Source organism: Acanthisitta chloris, unplaced genomic scaffold (genome assembly GCF_000695815.1).
Source record: "Acanthisitta chloris isolate BGI_N310 unplaced genomic scaffold, ASM69581v1 scaffold20584, whole genome shotgun sequence".
NCBI lineage: Eukaryota > Metazoa > Chordata > Aves > Passeriformes > Acanthisittidae > Acanthisitta > Acanthisitta chloris.
The window spans coordinates 1,075-13,805 of record NW_008671266.1 but is presented as its reverse complement, the minus strand read 5'-3'; the positions used below and the strand labels follow the sequence as shown (position 1 = coordinate 13,805).

General features: G+C 40.2%; 1 protein-coding gene across 1 annotated transcript in view; it reads right to left on the bottom strand.

Annotated features, from left to right (window-relative positions):
* The window catches only part of DZANK1 (double zinc ribbon and ankyrin repeat domains 1), a gene marked incomplete at its 5' end in the record, with an annotated part of 22,089 nt that overhangs the window by 8,849 nt on the left and 509 nt on the right, over positions 1 to 12,731 (bottom strand). Inside the window, 10 exons of the mRNA XM_009074038.1 lie at positions 575 to 803; positions 1,433 to 1,597; positions 2,575 to 2,697; positions 4,552 to 4,644; positions 8,060 to 8,173; positions 9,179 to 9,296; positions 9,953 to 10,038; positions 10,566 to 10,703; positions 11,427 to 11,528; positions 11,904 to 12,021. Of these exons, the coding sequence (XP_009072286.1) occupies positions 575 to 803; positions 1,433 to 1,597; positions 2,575 to 2,697; positions 4,552 to 4,644; positions 8,060 to 8,173; positions 9,179 to 9,296; positions 9,953 to 10,038; positions 10,566 to 10,703; positions 11,427 to 11,528; positions 11,904 to 12,021 (1,286 nt within the window). The remainder of the gene's footprint in view (positions 1 to 574; positions 804 to 1,432; positions 1,598 to 2,574; positions 2,698 to 4,551; positions 4,645 to 8,059; positions 8,174 to 9,178; positions 9,297 to 9,952; positions 10,039 to 10,565; positions 10,704 to 11,426; positions 11,529 to 11,903; positions 12,022 to 12,731) is intronic.

Genomic DNA, 12,731 nt, shown 5'->3' with positions numbered 1-12,731 from the left:
CCTTGAGCATCCTGGTCTAGTGGGGAGATGTCCCTGCCCATGGCAGGGGGTTGGGACTAGCTGATCTGTAAGGTCCATTACAACCCCTAAAATTGTATGGTTCTATGATAGACAAGTTTCATCATATTTTCAAGAGGTATTATCCCCTGGGTCTCAAAACTTTGGTTATTGATACTCCCTGAAGTATCACACCTCTAACTGGAATTCACATTGCTGGGGCTGGGGAGGGTGCTGGGAGCTGGGGTGGGGTGGCTGTTCAGTGAGTTCCAATTCAAATACAGGACTCTCATCCCTGATCTTGTGGGATCCAAGGAAATCAAACTACTAGCAAATTAGTAAGGCTGCACAGGGCCCAGTAACTAAAATTATGATATTGCTGATAGCTTCCTTGTAGCTTTGATGAAGATCAGTGATTGAATTATAAGGCACTGCATTTACCAGTGACTGGTGGAATACAGACTTGTAAAGATGTAAATCAGTGTCCTACTGATGCCACATTCCACGGACTACAATATTTTCAAGAAAAAGCAAGGTCATAAATTGCAGCTTTGTTTAGAAAATCAGAACTTCTAACCTTTTCCAGGACTAATAGCTGTCAGGAGAGGCTTATGATCACTCATCTTTTCCAGCTTTTCTTTTTGTAAAATCAGCTCAAGCTCCTTCTTTTCCAACAGTTTGCTAGAGGGGTAAAAAAGTCCAATGGTTTGGGTTCCTTTATCTTCTCTTTCTGTTAGTGCTGCCTTTGATTTGGGCAAGGAAACGGGCCAAGGTTGCCAGGCAACTTGAGCTTGTAATCTCGTAGCCTGTGGGGGGTGGTGGGGAAAGGAAAGTGTAACTAATATAATTAGATACAATTAAATGGCTTACAAGTGGAACTTAACTAGAACAATACAAAAAAATTGTGAAGGAATGAAAAAGCTAGCAGGAAGAATCATTAACAATTCCTGATTTTAATTACTAGTCTGTAACAGCAATGCAATTTAGCATAAATATTCAAGCAAAACCAAAATTGTTCATGATTACCAGTAGACATGTATGTTTTTGTAGGGCAAAAGCTGGTCTTGTCAAGTATTGTGGTCTTTCTTGAAACAGTTTTGAAAACCCTGTTACATTTGTATGAAAGAATACGTTGTACCAGCAGGCTACAAATGATTCACAAGTAATAAGACAAAAATATTTAAAGAGCTAAGATTTTGACAAGTTGATTGTTTCTCACTTTGCTGTTTAGAATGAGGTTGGTTAAGTGGATTAAGGCTGCTTTTCAGCAGAAAACAGTTCTCAGAAAAAACAGATCCTCGGTTTTGCCCTCACTGTGCTCACCGACCACAGCATTGCCTTAAGGAAATGAACGGAGTTGTGCCAATCTAGAGCCACAATGGACCAACTTGACATCTGTGTTGGAACCTGGCTTTGTAAATCCTGTGTGTCTTACCTCAGGAGATCCCAAGGAGTCCCCAGAATCCAAGAGAGTGCCATTCTGAGAGCCCCTCCTTGATGGGGGCTCTATGTACACACCACAGGACGTGCAGAAGTGAGCGTATGGCTGGTTGCTTGTTCCACACTTGAAACAAGTAAAGTAGGATGGAGGAGGTCCGGGCTGGAAAGTTCAGTGAAACACTTGTCACTAGAGAGGCATACAATGCATGGTCCAGGAATGATAAAAAGTAGAAGAATGAATTAAAAGGAAGTGAAGTACCACTACCTAAAGCTATTACATTAGGAACATTAATCAGGATACCAGATTGCTAACACACTGGCTGTTGCAAGACAGTAAATCTTCAGATACTTCAGCACTATGCTACGGAGGCAGAGTTTTTCATACAGATCTAGCATTCTGGCGTGTTAGTTTTTAACATATACTTTCAAAACTACTGATTTCATTTGGCAAAGCCCTGTAATTATTAGTCTGGTGTTCCCATGCTGAATATTGACTGCAATTCTTTCCAGTTCGATTCTAACACCATCCCCACCCTCTGGGTCCCCTGGGACAGTACAGGACCAATGGTTATTTATGCATCTATAGGGGAGTGTTTCAAATTTTATATGCACTCAGCTCATAGAAAAAAATTGCTCATTGAGTATGATCTTAGACTGAAACACTGTACAAGGGGAAATTGTTCACACTGATTGTACCATGCCCAATCTCTACTGAGCAGCAGTTATGTACTTGTCTTTACTGCAGTTAATGAGGCCTTCAGCCACAACAATTGCATGCATCATCTCATGCCTAGTAATTGCTTATATAGGTGATTGTAGCCCAGAGTAGTTATCAGAAAATTTGCATTTAACCTTTGATGGTAAGTTACGTCAGCTATTGCATCTCAGCTGATATTTGTTGAGCCATAGTAAGTTGTTTACAACTCTAAACCCTTAAGTCACTGACCAATGTAGGGTCAGGATGTCATCCAAACCTTTCATTTTTCTGTACATAATCCTATGTGTTCTAAGCAAGTATCTAGATAATAATAAGCTGTGTACTAATTGACAAGAGTTTAGCAAAGAGGAGTTTGAAATTGCTGCAGGTCACAGATAAGCAAAACCAGATTTGTCCACGTGAACACCAGGAGCACGTGCCTTGGCTCCACACCAGTCACAGAAACGGGCAGTACACTGGTTAACTCGATTGCATTTTGAACACAAAACTGTCTTCCTTAGCTGGCTGTGGTAAGGTGAGGAGGTGTCTTCTCCACACATGGGCTAATAAAACAAAACAAGCATTAGGGAAAAAATGCTTCTAAGAAGGAAAAGTTCACAAGCCAAACAAGGGGAGAGAGGAAAGCAAGCGACTCCAATAACATGATATTCAGCCTTAAAGAATTATTACAACTCAGAGTGAGCAATAGACTGACTTGGATCTAATCTGTAATTTTTTTCATACAAAACCATGGTAAAATGTGGCATTAGTTAATTTTTAAATATTTTTGGCAGAACTAGCACCAAAAAAATACAAACCTTATCAATAGTGTCCTTTTACACTCAGTATTTATTAATAGGGCCCCATGTAAAAGTACAGTTGAAATTAAGAGGGAGAAACCTGCTGATAAACTTGTATTTTTAAATCCAACACACAACAGCTATTTTTGATTTGTACCTTTCTTTGTAGCAGTGTGGCAGGGACAACATGTTCAGACAATGAGTTTTCTCACAGTTTGGAATTTGGTGCATAAATATTTTTGCACTCTTTACCTCATGCAAATTATATATTATCTAGCTTTCCTATTACAATTAACTTAGATGGGTAAGCAAAAGAAAACAGATTTTTCAGCTGAAACTTGTAGAGGTTGAGTATAGATCCCAGTTAGGACAAACAGGACTTAAAAATGTTTTGTTAAGTTTTGCCTCAAGGTTTTTGCAGTTTATTTTCTCTGCAACTCAGGAATATAGATAAAGAACAGAACTCAAGGAAAATTCTTTTGGCTAAATCACAACAGCAAGTAAGCAGACACAAAATAGCACTGTTTTCATCTGTGGCCTACATTGCAATTTGAACAATGTCACTTGGGGGGTTGTTTGGAAGATAAAATTTATAAAAGCACAAGCCTAAGTAAGTTCTAAATCTAAATTATTTAACAGCCATAAATAATATCAGCATTACTACTAGACATTAATTATTCAGGAATTACTGCTGGTTATCACTAATTAGTCACTATTAAGAGTAAAATTTCTGATTGTTATTAATATGTAGACTACATATGCAGCTACATATTAGTATTTACATTCAGTGAAGCAGCTAAACATATATTTGTCTTAGGTAAGTATAGAATCATACTGCAATTCACTTTGAAATGACATTTCAGTGGCTGTACAAGAGACTTTTGCCTCTAGCTACAGACAATTTTAGAACTCAGGATGTTATTAATTATAACCAGAACATTTTAACTTGCAAATCATTATTCTTCTCTCATTTCTGTATCTATCACAACCTGGAGAATTCAAATGTACCGTAAGTTTTTCACACAAGACTTTTCAGAACTAAAAGTGAAATTCTTCTAAGGAAACAAATGAGCAAGCTAAATGTGGAGTTGAAACAGACAGAACTCTAGGGGGAACATTTATTATTGCTTTTCTCACCTCAGTGCAGACACAGTCAAATACAAGCATACTATCTGTATGCATGTAGGAGAAGCAGCAAATGGAGATAAGGAAAATACTGTAAAAAAGTATTTTATTTTCAGAAAATAATTTAAATCAATGTGAATGATCTTCTTGATGTGTATACTCAACTTTTCTATTGCAATTGAAAATAATCTGAAGACAAACAAGACTCCCCTGGAGTCAAGACTACCCATTTTCTAAGAGCTGTCTGAGCTTTCTCAATGACATTCACAATCCTGACTTCCATGGGAGAAACTTGAAGGTATATGATACATTTACGTTGCTGGACATTTGTGATGGAGCATCTGTGGGAGTACTGGGCTTGAATATGGCATAGGGAAGAGAATCTCTGCTTTTGTAACAAGGGACACAGGGATATGACTTCAGTTTTCCAAAGATAAAGAATGTTATTCTTTGATTTGATCAACCCAGTGTGACTGATGCAAGAAGGCTTACCATCTGTACCTCAGGCAGTTTGCTCTCACAAGTCGCACAGAGTTTATGGTGAAGAGGATTTCCTGTGCCACAGACCTGACAAATTACTTTGCCCTTTTAAAAAGAAAAAGAATACATTTCACATAGTGTTTGAAAACTGTGAACAACAAGAAGAGTCCTCTTGAAGTAATCTTATAAAGTGGTTATTCAGCCCTGCAGATGGAAGAGATCCTTCAAGTCTATGCTGTGGGTTTCAGACTTTAGTTAGCACATATTTCCTGGTCATCACAAATCTATGCATCTTGGTGACTATTGTTTTTTAAATTATTGTACAGTTTCCTCAGGAGATCCAGCATCAATACCTCCAGATATATACTATGTATATTCACTAGTGTCAGTATACATATACATACATACTAGTGTCAGTTTGCTTAGTCACTGCACTCACACAAAACAGACAGTCCAGTATCAACAAGGAAAACAATTAATAATAATATAATACCACAATGTGCCCTAAAAGATCCATAGAAGGTCTTAGCATAGTCACTATTAACAGCTGGGTTTCTACCAGAGCTAAGAATAAGGAGTCTGCTATTTTGATTGTTGCCATGAAATAGTTGAGGTCTGCCTTTGCACCTACATCAATGCTGCCATAAAACATTACATTTCAGCCAATGTCTAGCATGTACTTGTGGTGGGCTGACCCTGGCTGGATGTCAGGTGCCTATCAAAGTTGCTCTGTCACTCTCCTCCTCAGCTGGACAAGGGAGATAAAATACAATAAAAGTCTTGTAGGTTAGATAAGGGCAGGGAGCCATCATTCACTGATTACCATCATGGGCAAAACAGACTCAGCCTGGGGATACTGATTAAATTGAGGTTGGAAGGCACATCTGGAGGACACCTAGTCCAACCCCTCTGCTCAACCAGAGTCACCTAGGCTTGCCCAGGACCATATTCAAACAGCTTTTGAATATCTCTATATATGCCTCTCTGGGCAACCTGTGCAGGTACTCAGTCACTCTCACAGTAAAAAAGTGTTTCCTGATGTTCAGATGGAACCTCCTGTGTTTCAGTTTGTGCCTATTGCCACTGGTTCTATCAATCACTGTCAGCACTGAAAAGAGCCTGGGTCTGTCTTCTTGCACACTCCCTTCAGGTATATGTATTGATTAGATTGTCTCTGAGCCTTCTTTTCTCTACGCGCTTTCCTGTAGATGCTCCAGTCCCTTAATCATCTCTGTGGATCTTTGTTGGACTCTCTCCAGCACGTCCATGTCTCTCTTGTACTGTGGAGCCCAGAACCAGACACAGTACTGCAGACACAGCCTCACCAGTGCAGAGTAGACGGGAAGGATCACTGGTAACACAGCTCCTAAATGCAACCAGGATACTACAGACTTCTTTGCCCCAAGGGCACATTGCTTGAGTCATTGTCAACTTGGTGTCCACAAGATCCTCTCTCCAGCACGTCCATGTCTCTCTTGTACTGTGGAGCCCAGAACCAGACACAGTACTGCAGACACAGCCTCACCAGTGCAGAGTAGACGGGAAGGATCACTGGTAACACAGCTCCTAAATGCAACCAGGATACTACAGACTTCTTTGCCCCAAGGGCACATTGCTTGAGTCATTGTCAACTTGGTGTCCACAAGATCCTCAGGTCCTTTTAAGCTGCTTTTCACCAGTGCAGAGTAGACGGGAAGGATCACTGGTAACACAGCTCCTAAATGCAACCAGGATACTACAGACTTCTTTGCCCCAAGGGCACATTGCTTGAGTCATTGTCAACTTGGTGTCCACAAGATCCTCAGGTCCTTTTCTGCAAAGCTGCTTTCTAGTTGGATGGCCCCCAGCATGTATGGATGCAGAGTTTTTTCCTTCCCAGATGTAGGACTTTGCACTTCTCCTTGTTGAACTTCATGAGGTTCCTGTCTATTTCTCTATCAGGTCCCTCTGGATGGCAGCACGAACTTCTGGTGTATCTATGCTGACTATGCCTGATCATTTCTTGTCCTTCACATGCATGGAAATGGTTTCCAGGATTACTTGCTCTATTACCTTCCCAGGGATTGAGGTGGGCCTGACCAGTCTGTAGTTCCCTGAGTCCTCTTCTTGCCCTTTTTAAAGATAGGAACAAGACTTTATTTCCCCAGGAACCTCTCCTAATCACCATGCTTGTTCAAAGATTATAGAACAATCCCAGTGACATCACCCAGCTTCCTTAGCACTCATAAGTGCATCCCATCAGGGGCCCATGAACTGATGTACATCCAGTGTGTTGAAGTATTGTCTAACTTGATTCTCCTCCATCAAAGGTTAAATCTTCCTTCCTCCAGACTTTCTCCCCTGATCTCCAGGGCTGTGAATTTCTGAAGCTGATCTTACTAGTAAAGACTGAAGTGAAGAGGGCAGTCAGTAGCTCAGCATTTTTCATGTCCTGTGTCATGCTCCCCACTCCATTCAGATGTGGGCCCACATTTTCCCTAGTCTTCCTTTTGGTATTTATATACTTATAGAAGCCTTTGTTGCCTTTGACATCCCTCATCAGATGCAATGCCATAAGCTTTCCTAACAACACCTCTGCATATTCCTCCTAGGTTACCTGTCTCTGCTTCCACCTTCTGTATAATTCCTCTTTATATCTGAATTTTGACAGGAATTCCTTGTTTATCCATGTAAGGCTCATGACACCTTTGCCTGTCTTCTAGCTCATGAGGATGGACTACTCTTGAGCTTGACCCTTGAATCATTACTAGCTTTCTTGGATGCCTCTTTCTTCCAGGGCCTTATCCCATGGGACTTTTTCAAGCAGAACCCTGAGTCTGCTCTCCTAAAGTCCAGGACTGTGATCTTGCTTTTGCCCCTGCTCCTTCCTCTCAGTGTCCTGAACTCCTGTTTAGTGGTCACTGCAGGCTGTCTTTGACCTTCACATCCCAAAAAAGGCCTTCCTTCCTTCTAAGACTAGGACACCTAGCAGATCACCCTTCCTCATTGGCTCCTCATCCACTTGTGTCAGGGAGTTGCCTTTGACACTTTCCAGGAAATTCTGAATTGCTTATGCCCTACTGCCTTGTTTGTCCAGCAGATATCAGGTGCCTAAATTCCTCCATGAGGACCAGGGCCTGTAAATATGAACCTCCTTCTAGCTGTCTGCAGAGGGCCTCATCCACTGTTTTTTCCTGGTTAAATGGCCTACAAAAGATACCCACTACAATGTGGCCCAGATTCAGAATCATTTAGGTGATAAAAGACTGTTAAGATCATTGGTCCAGTCACTAACCTGGAGCCATCGCTCCACACTCCACAGCTGCATCGTGCTCTCTTCAGCATGCCTTCCTGAGCTTATGTGGTTTACCTTTAATCATTATTTCCATTCAAAGTGTTTTTAATCCTGCTAACTCTTAAAGCTGTCATAATGTAATTACACAAAGCCAAGTTGGATCAAAATATTTCTAATGAAGTAATTGGTTAGAAAAATGCATGCCAGGACTTAAATCACTAATTTGGTATATCTATTCTCAAATACCTTTATGCAGATGTTGTTTTGGGGCTGCAGCTGTGGAGCTATTGGTGACTCACATACAATGCAAGTGGGTGTATTCATTGGCACAAGATGTCCGCATTCAAGACACGGTGCCATCTGAAGAATAAGCCACATCACATCATGTTAAGGACCATAATGAGATCATCAAGGTTATCAAGAGTTTTTCAATATTTTCCTAGCTGGAGTCTACATCGGCAGCAAAGTCACTGGAAACATAGCAACTGACAGCCACGTGTACTGATATTGATCCTTAAAGATCAAGGGCTATTGAGAGAGTATGAAGACAACTGGAAAGAGAATGCTTTACAGACTACTCAAAATATGCCAGAAAGGTACTAAGTTAGTTTTCCAGTAAAATTAAAATGCTACTATAAAATATGTACGGGTAGTTGAAATTCTCCTAACTATGAACGTAAACCTAAGAGGTTTTGAATATTCCTGGTCATTATGTAAAACTACACCATTGCTCCAGACAAGACATCTTTTGGATGGTACAGGAAAGAAAACACACCATTGGCTTGTTAGACTGGGTTGTTATCTCTTGGGAAGAAGAGCTTAGAGAAGACAGTTACAGGCACCACTGCAAAAACTTGGTGCTCTTACATATGCCCATACATGCTACCATTTAAGGTTTCAGGAATATTAGATGGACCTTCTAGAACTATGACATAGACACTAGTTACTAGCTAACTAACTGCACCAGTTAGCGCTGGACTAAGATGTGTATTCAGGTCCTGAAGATGCAGTGGTTGTTGCTGCTGGCTGAGAAGTAGTTAGAATTTGGCATTGTTTCCTGAAATGGGCAAATAAAACCCAATTTACTTTTTCATTGTTTCCCTTATTAAAATACATGGCACTTGAAGAGATCTATGGTTAATTTTGCCCATCATTTAAGAATTTCATCAGGTCCACTGCTAAAGGTATTGAACAAAACAAAACAATTAGAACAGAACTTCTGAATGAAAGTATGTCTAAGCAACACCTTGTTACTATTTTTTGTTGCTTTTTTTGTTACTACTGGTTTTGCCACTATTGTGTAACTTGATGAAGAAGTTTTTTTCTCCAAAGATGATGTGTTGATTGTTATGATGTTTTGCTGACCTGTGTTCCTTCAGGGAGTGGCAAGCGATGTACTGGCACAGGTGGGATAGGAGATCCACACTCCTGACAGAAGTGAGCCAAGGGGTCAGACAGGCGAGGTGCAGAACAGTATGCACATCTGAAAATAAGAGCAACCTAGCTGAGCTTGTTTTAGTATTGCACTGCTGCATAATCATTAATAATCAGGAACTTGTGACAGGACTTAGGTCACTGATTTCTCAGATGTAGTTTCCAAGCTGTGGTGGTCCACCAGACCCTGCTCCAGCACCCATGAGATGAGTTCTGAACTCTAAACCGAGTTTAAACTCTTTCTACCTTGCATTGTAGAAAGGGAACTCCATAGTGAGTTACATACTTTCTTCCTCCCCACGTGAGGTAAACAGGTCTCCTGACAAGCAGTTTGTATCAGGCCTCACTGCTGCACCACAGAACCCTTCAATACTGATAGGCATTAATGTTCTGTGAGACTACTCCAGTGAGCACTTTTCACCTTCAGTAGTGAGGGTGTACTATAATTTGAAAAGAGTTTTCCCTCTGATCCTACAGGTGTCAGGAATTTTCTTAAGAGATAAGATAGTTGATAACCGTGTATGGTGAAGTGTAAACAAAACTACACGTCGGAGAAAGCATTTTCAACGACTTATGTGGATTGTATTCTCCTTATAAGCCAGTGTCTGATTTGCTTTCCTCATTTTTATAGAGCAACCTGGTTGCAAAAGGTAATTTCTGAGATACTTTCCATGGACAAATATCTTAAAAGGCGACATCACTTACTTGAGGAAATCTGTTTCCCTCTGGATCCTTGACACCTGCGTGCTTGCTAAGCTTTTCCGACTAGTTGTTGCAGAAGAACTTGCAAACTGAAATAAAGGCAATTCTTTAGTAAGAAAATATTTGCAAAATGCCTATAAGAGTACCAAAATTAGCTAAAGATGTTATTTGAAACAAACTGCAGTGGCATTCATTGTGTTAAGGAATGTCTACTATGCTTGATTCCTCCACTGGCTGCATTATGGACCCACAGCTTCTTTCAGTAAAAATAAATCCAAGTCTTGCTATTTGCTTCCACAACAGCAGTACTGAATATTGAGTCTGAAATGTTAACTTGCCAGCATACAGCAATAAATATTTTGTAACTGCAGATTCAGCAAAGTACTAGAAAAGAATTAGTAGGAATGCAGGCACTGTTAATCTCCTTTGGCAGATTTTGTCCTTACTGATAACTGTATATTGCTTTGGGCATTCTTATTCTAGTGTGTCACTACCATCACATTTAAATCAGTACTGTAGAATACAGCAAAAGTCATTAATACCTGAGAGAGATCACAAATCTTCACATCTATCTTTTTAGACCTTCTGCAGTTCTCCTCAGCATCCCTTTACTCACCCTACATGACTCTACTGGTGGTGCTGACACAGATTCTTCCCTGTATGCTGTTGTTCCCAAATGACTGCCAAGGAGCAGTGGTCCTTGCAGAGATCTGTGAGGAGTCTTTCTTTCTGTTTCCAAGATTAAAGTTACAATCTGGTTATTCCACTGTCATCTGCTTCATGCAGATAATATATCACTTAACATGAGTATTACATACTCTCACTAAGCTTATTTAAAAATGTATTTGACATCCAGATTTTGGGCTCAAATAAGCTGCATGGAATGACAGGAAATTAAACTAGAAGAGACCTCGTGCTTCTCTGAAAGAGCTTACTTTTGCATTTTTTTCTTTATTTACAGTTATCTTCCTTCATGCATGCCCAAAAAAAACCAGCTCCGAAAAGTAACGAGTAAACATTCATACAATTCCCTGCTCCTAAAGTCCCACTGCTGTGGCCATCTAATAACAGGTTTTATCTACAGAGAAAATCTGGGTCAAGCTTTCATTGCTGCTTTGTGTATTTATTTTGGAATCTTACTGCAAGCAAACATCAGCAAAGAACTCTGTAGAGGATTTGCAATCCCATCAATTTAAGGGCATTTTCTGGCACAAAGGGAAATACAGACTGGGCCTTGTTATGTTGCTGGGAGATGAATGACATTTTAGTATGTTTTCAACAAGTAATGTGAAATGTATGGAAGGTAATTCTTGCTCTCTCTTTGCAGTGTTGAGCAATCAAAACTGGAATTTCCAGAGGACATTCTGTCTTCTGAGATGGTTTTAAAAGTACCCCTATTTTATGGGTGGTACAAGAGGAAAACTTCACACTATATTCTGCTAAAACAGAAGACTCTCTCAGTTTTATGAACTAATACCATACCTTGAAAGCCTTGGGGCACTTCACCCCAGGCAGGCTTGATTTTCACATCCAGTCCATTCTTCTTTGGCCTCGCAGGAAGCATCCCACCTACCCTATTCTAAAAAGGAACTGCATCTGAATTCCAAGCGAAATTTTTGCTTTTGCTCTAATCCTCTCGTTATAGCTATTTGTTACAATTTCAAAAGAACATGATGAAGCTATTTATTTTTGGTGGAAGCATTGGAAAGGCTTAAATTATAAATGCATTTTAAAAAATATTTGACCTGAATTGGTCATAAGAGGTCACTGGGAAAAAAAAGTAAAGTGTCTCCTTGAAATTTTAATATCACCAAAAGAACCAAGGCAGCAAAGATGTGCAAACAGAGAAAATAAAATATATTACAAATATAGGCAGTCACCGTTTAATCTCCAAGTAATATCATACGTACAACATTTTATATTCACACAAGGACTTATAATTGCTGAGTCTTACCCGTGCGGCCATTTCTTTTAAGAAATTCTTGTCATCGTCTTCCACAGAGAAAAGGATGTCTGGTTGCTTGTACTCTACCAGAAACACCTTTGTTCCAACTGAACTCTCCCTGCAGTCCCTGAAAATCAACGTTCACAAAGCTATAGACATGCCACAAACCCGTGTGCAGCAACGAGTGAATCACTGACGGCTCCAGCGTGGCTCATTTGGTGGAACATCTCTTCCAGGCTTGCCAGTCATCATTTCTGTTGCTAAGCATAATCCTGGGCAATACTTATGTGATAAAACCACTGTCATTCTCTACAACTTCCTAAGTTACAACAGTAACATTGGAATTGCTGTAAATGCCCAAACCTCTCATTTGGGATTTACTGTCATTCTAAAGCATCTCTCAGCACACCTGAAAATACCTAAAGAAAAACATACTGGAAACCAGTGTTAATCTAGGCAATGATATCAGAACACACACACACAGGCCTGGGTTTGGTGTGTCCCTGCACACAGAAGATGATGTTGTTATAAGCCAGTGCAGACACGAGCAAAGGCTACCTGCAGGTGCTAATAGCAGGGATCAGCAAGCACAAATCCCCAAGTGCAGTGGAAGATTCTGCTCCCTTGGAAAGAAAAGATAATGCAACACAGTGCAGAGAATTTATGTGTCCTCTCTCTGTCTCTAAGCATAAACTTTGTCCAAACTAAGTCAGTGGCTGTGCAGAAAAATCCAAGGGTTTTTCTAGGTACTGTATTTTTGCTTTACTGAAGACTATACTTAGGCTGTGAGATATAGCAATCTGCGCTCATTTGGGAGAAACTAAGCAAATTCCTGGG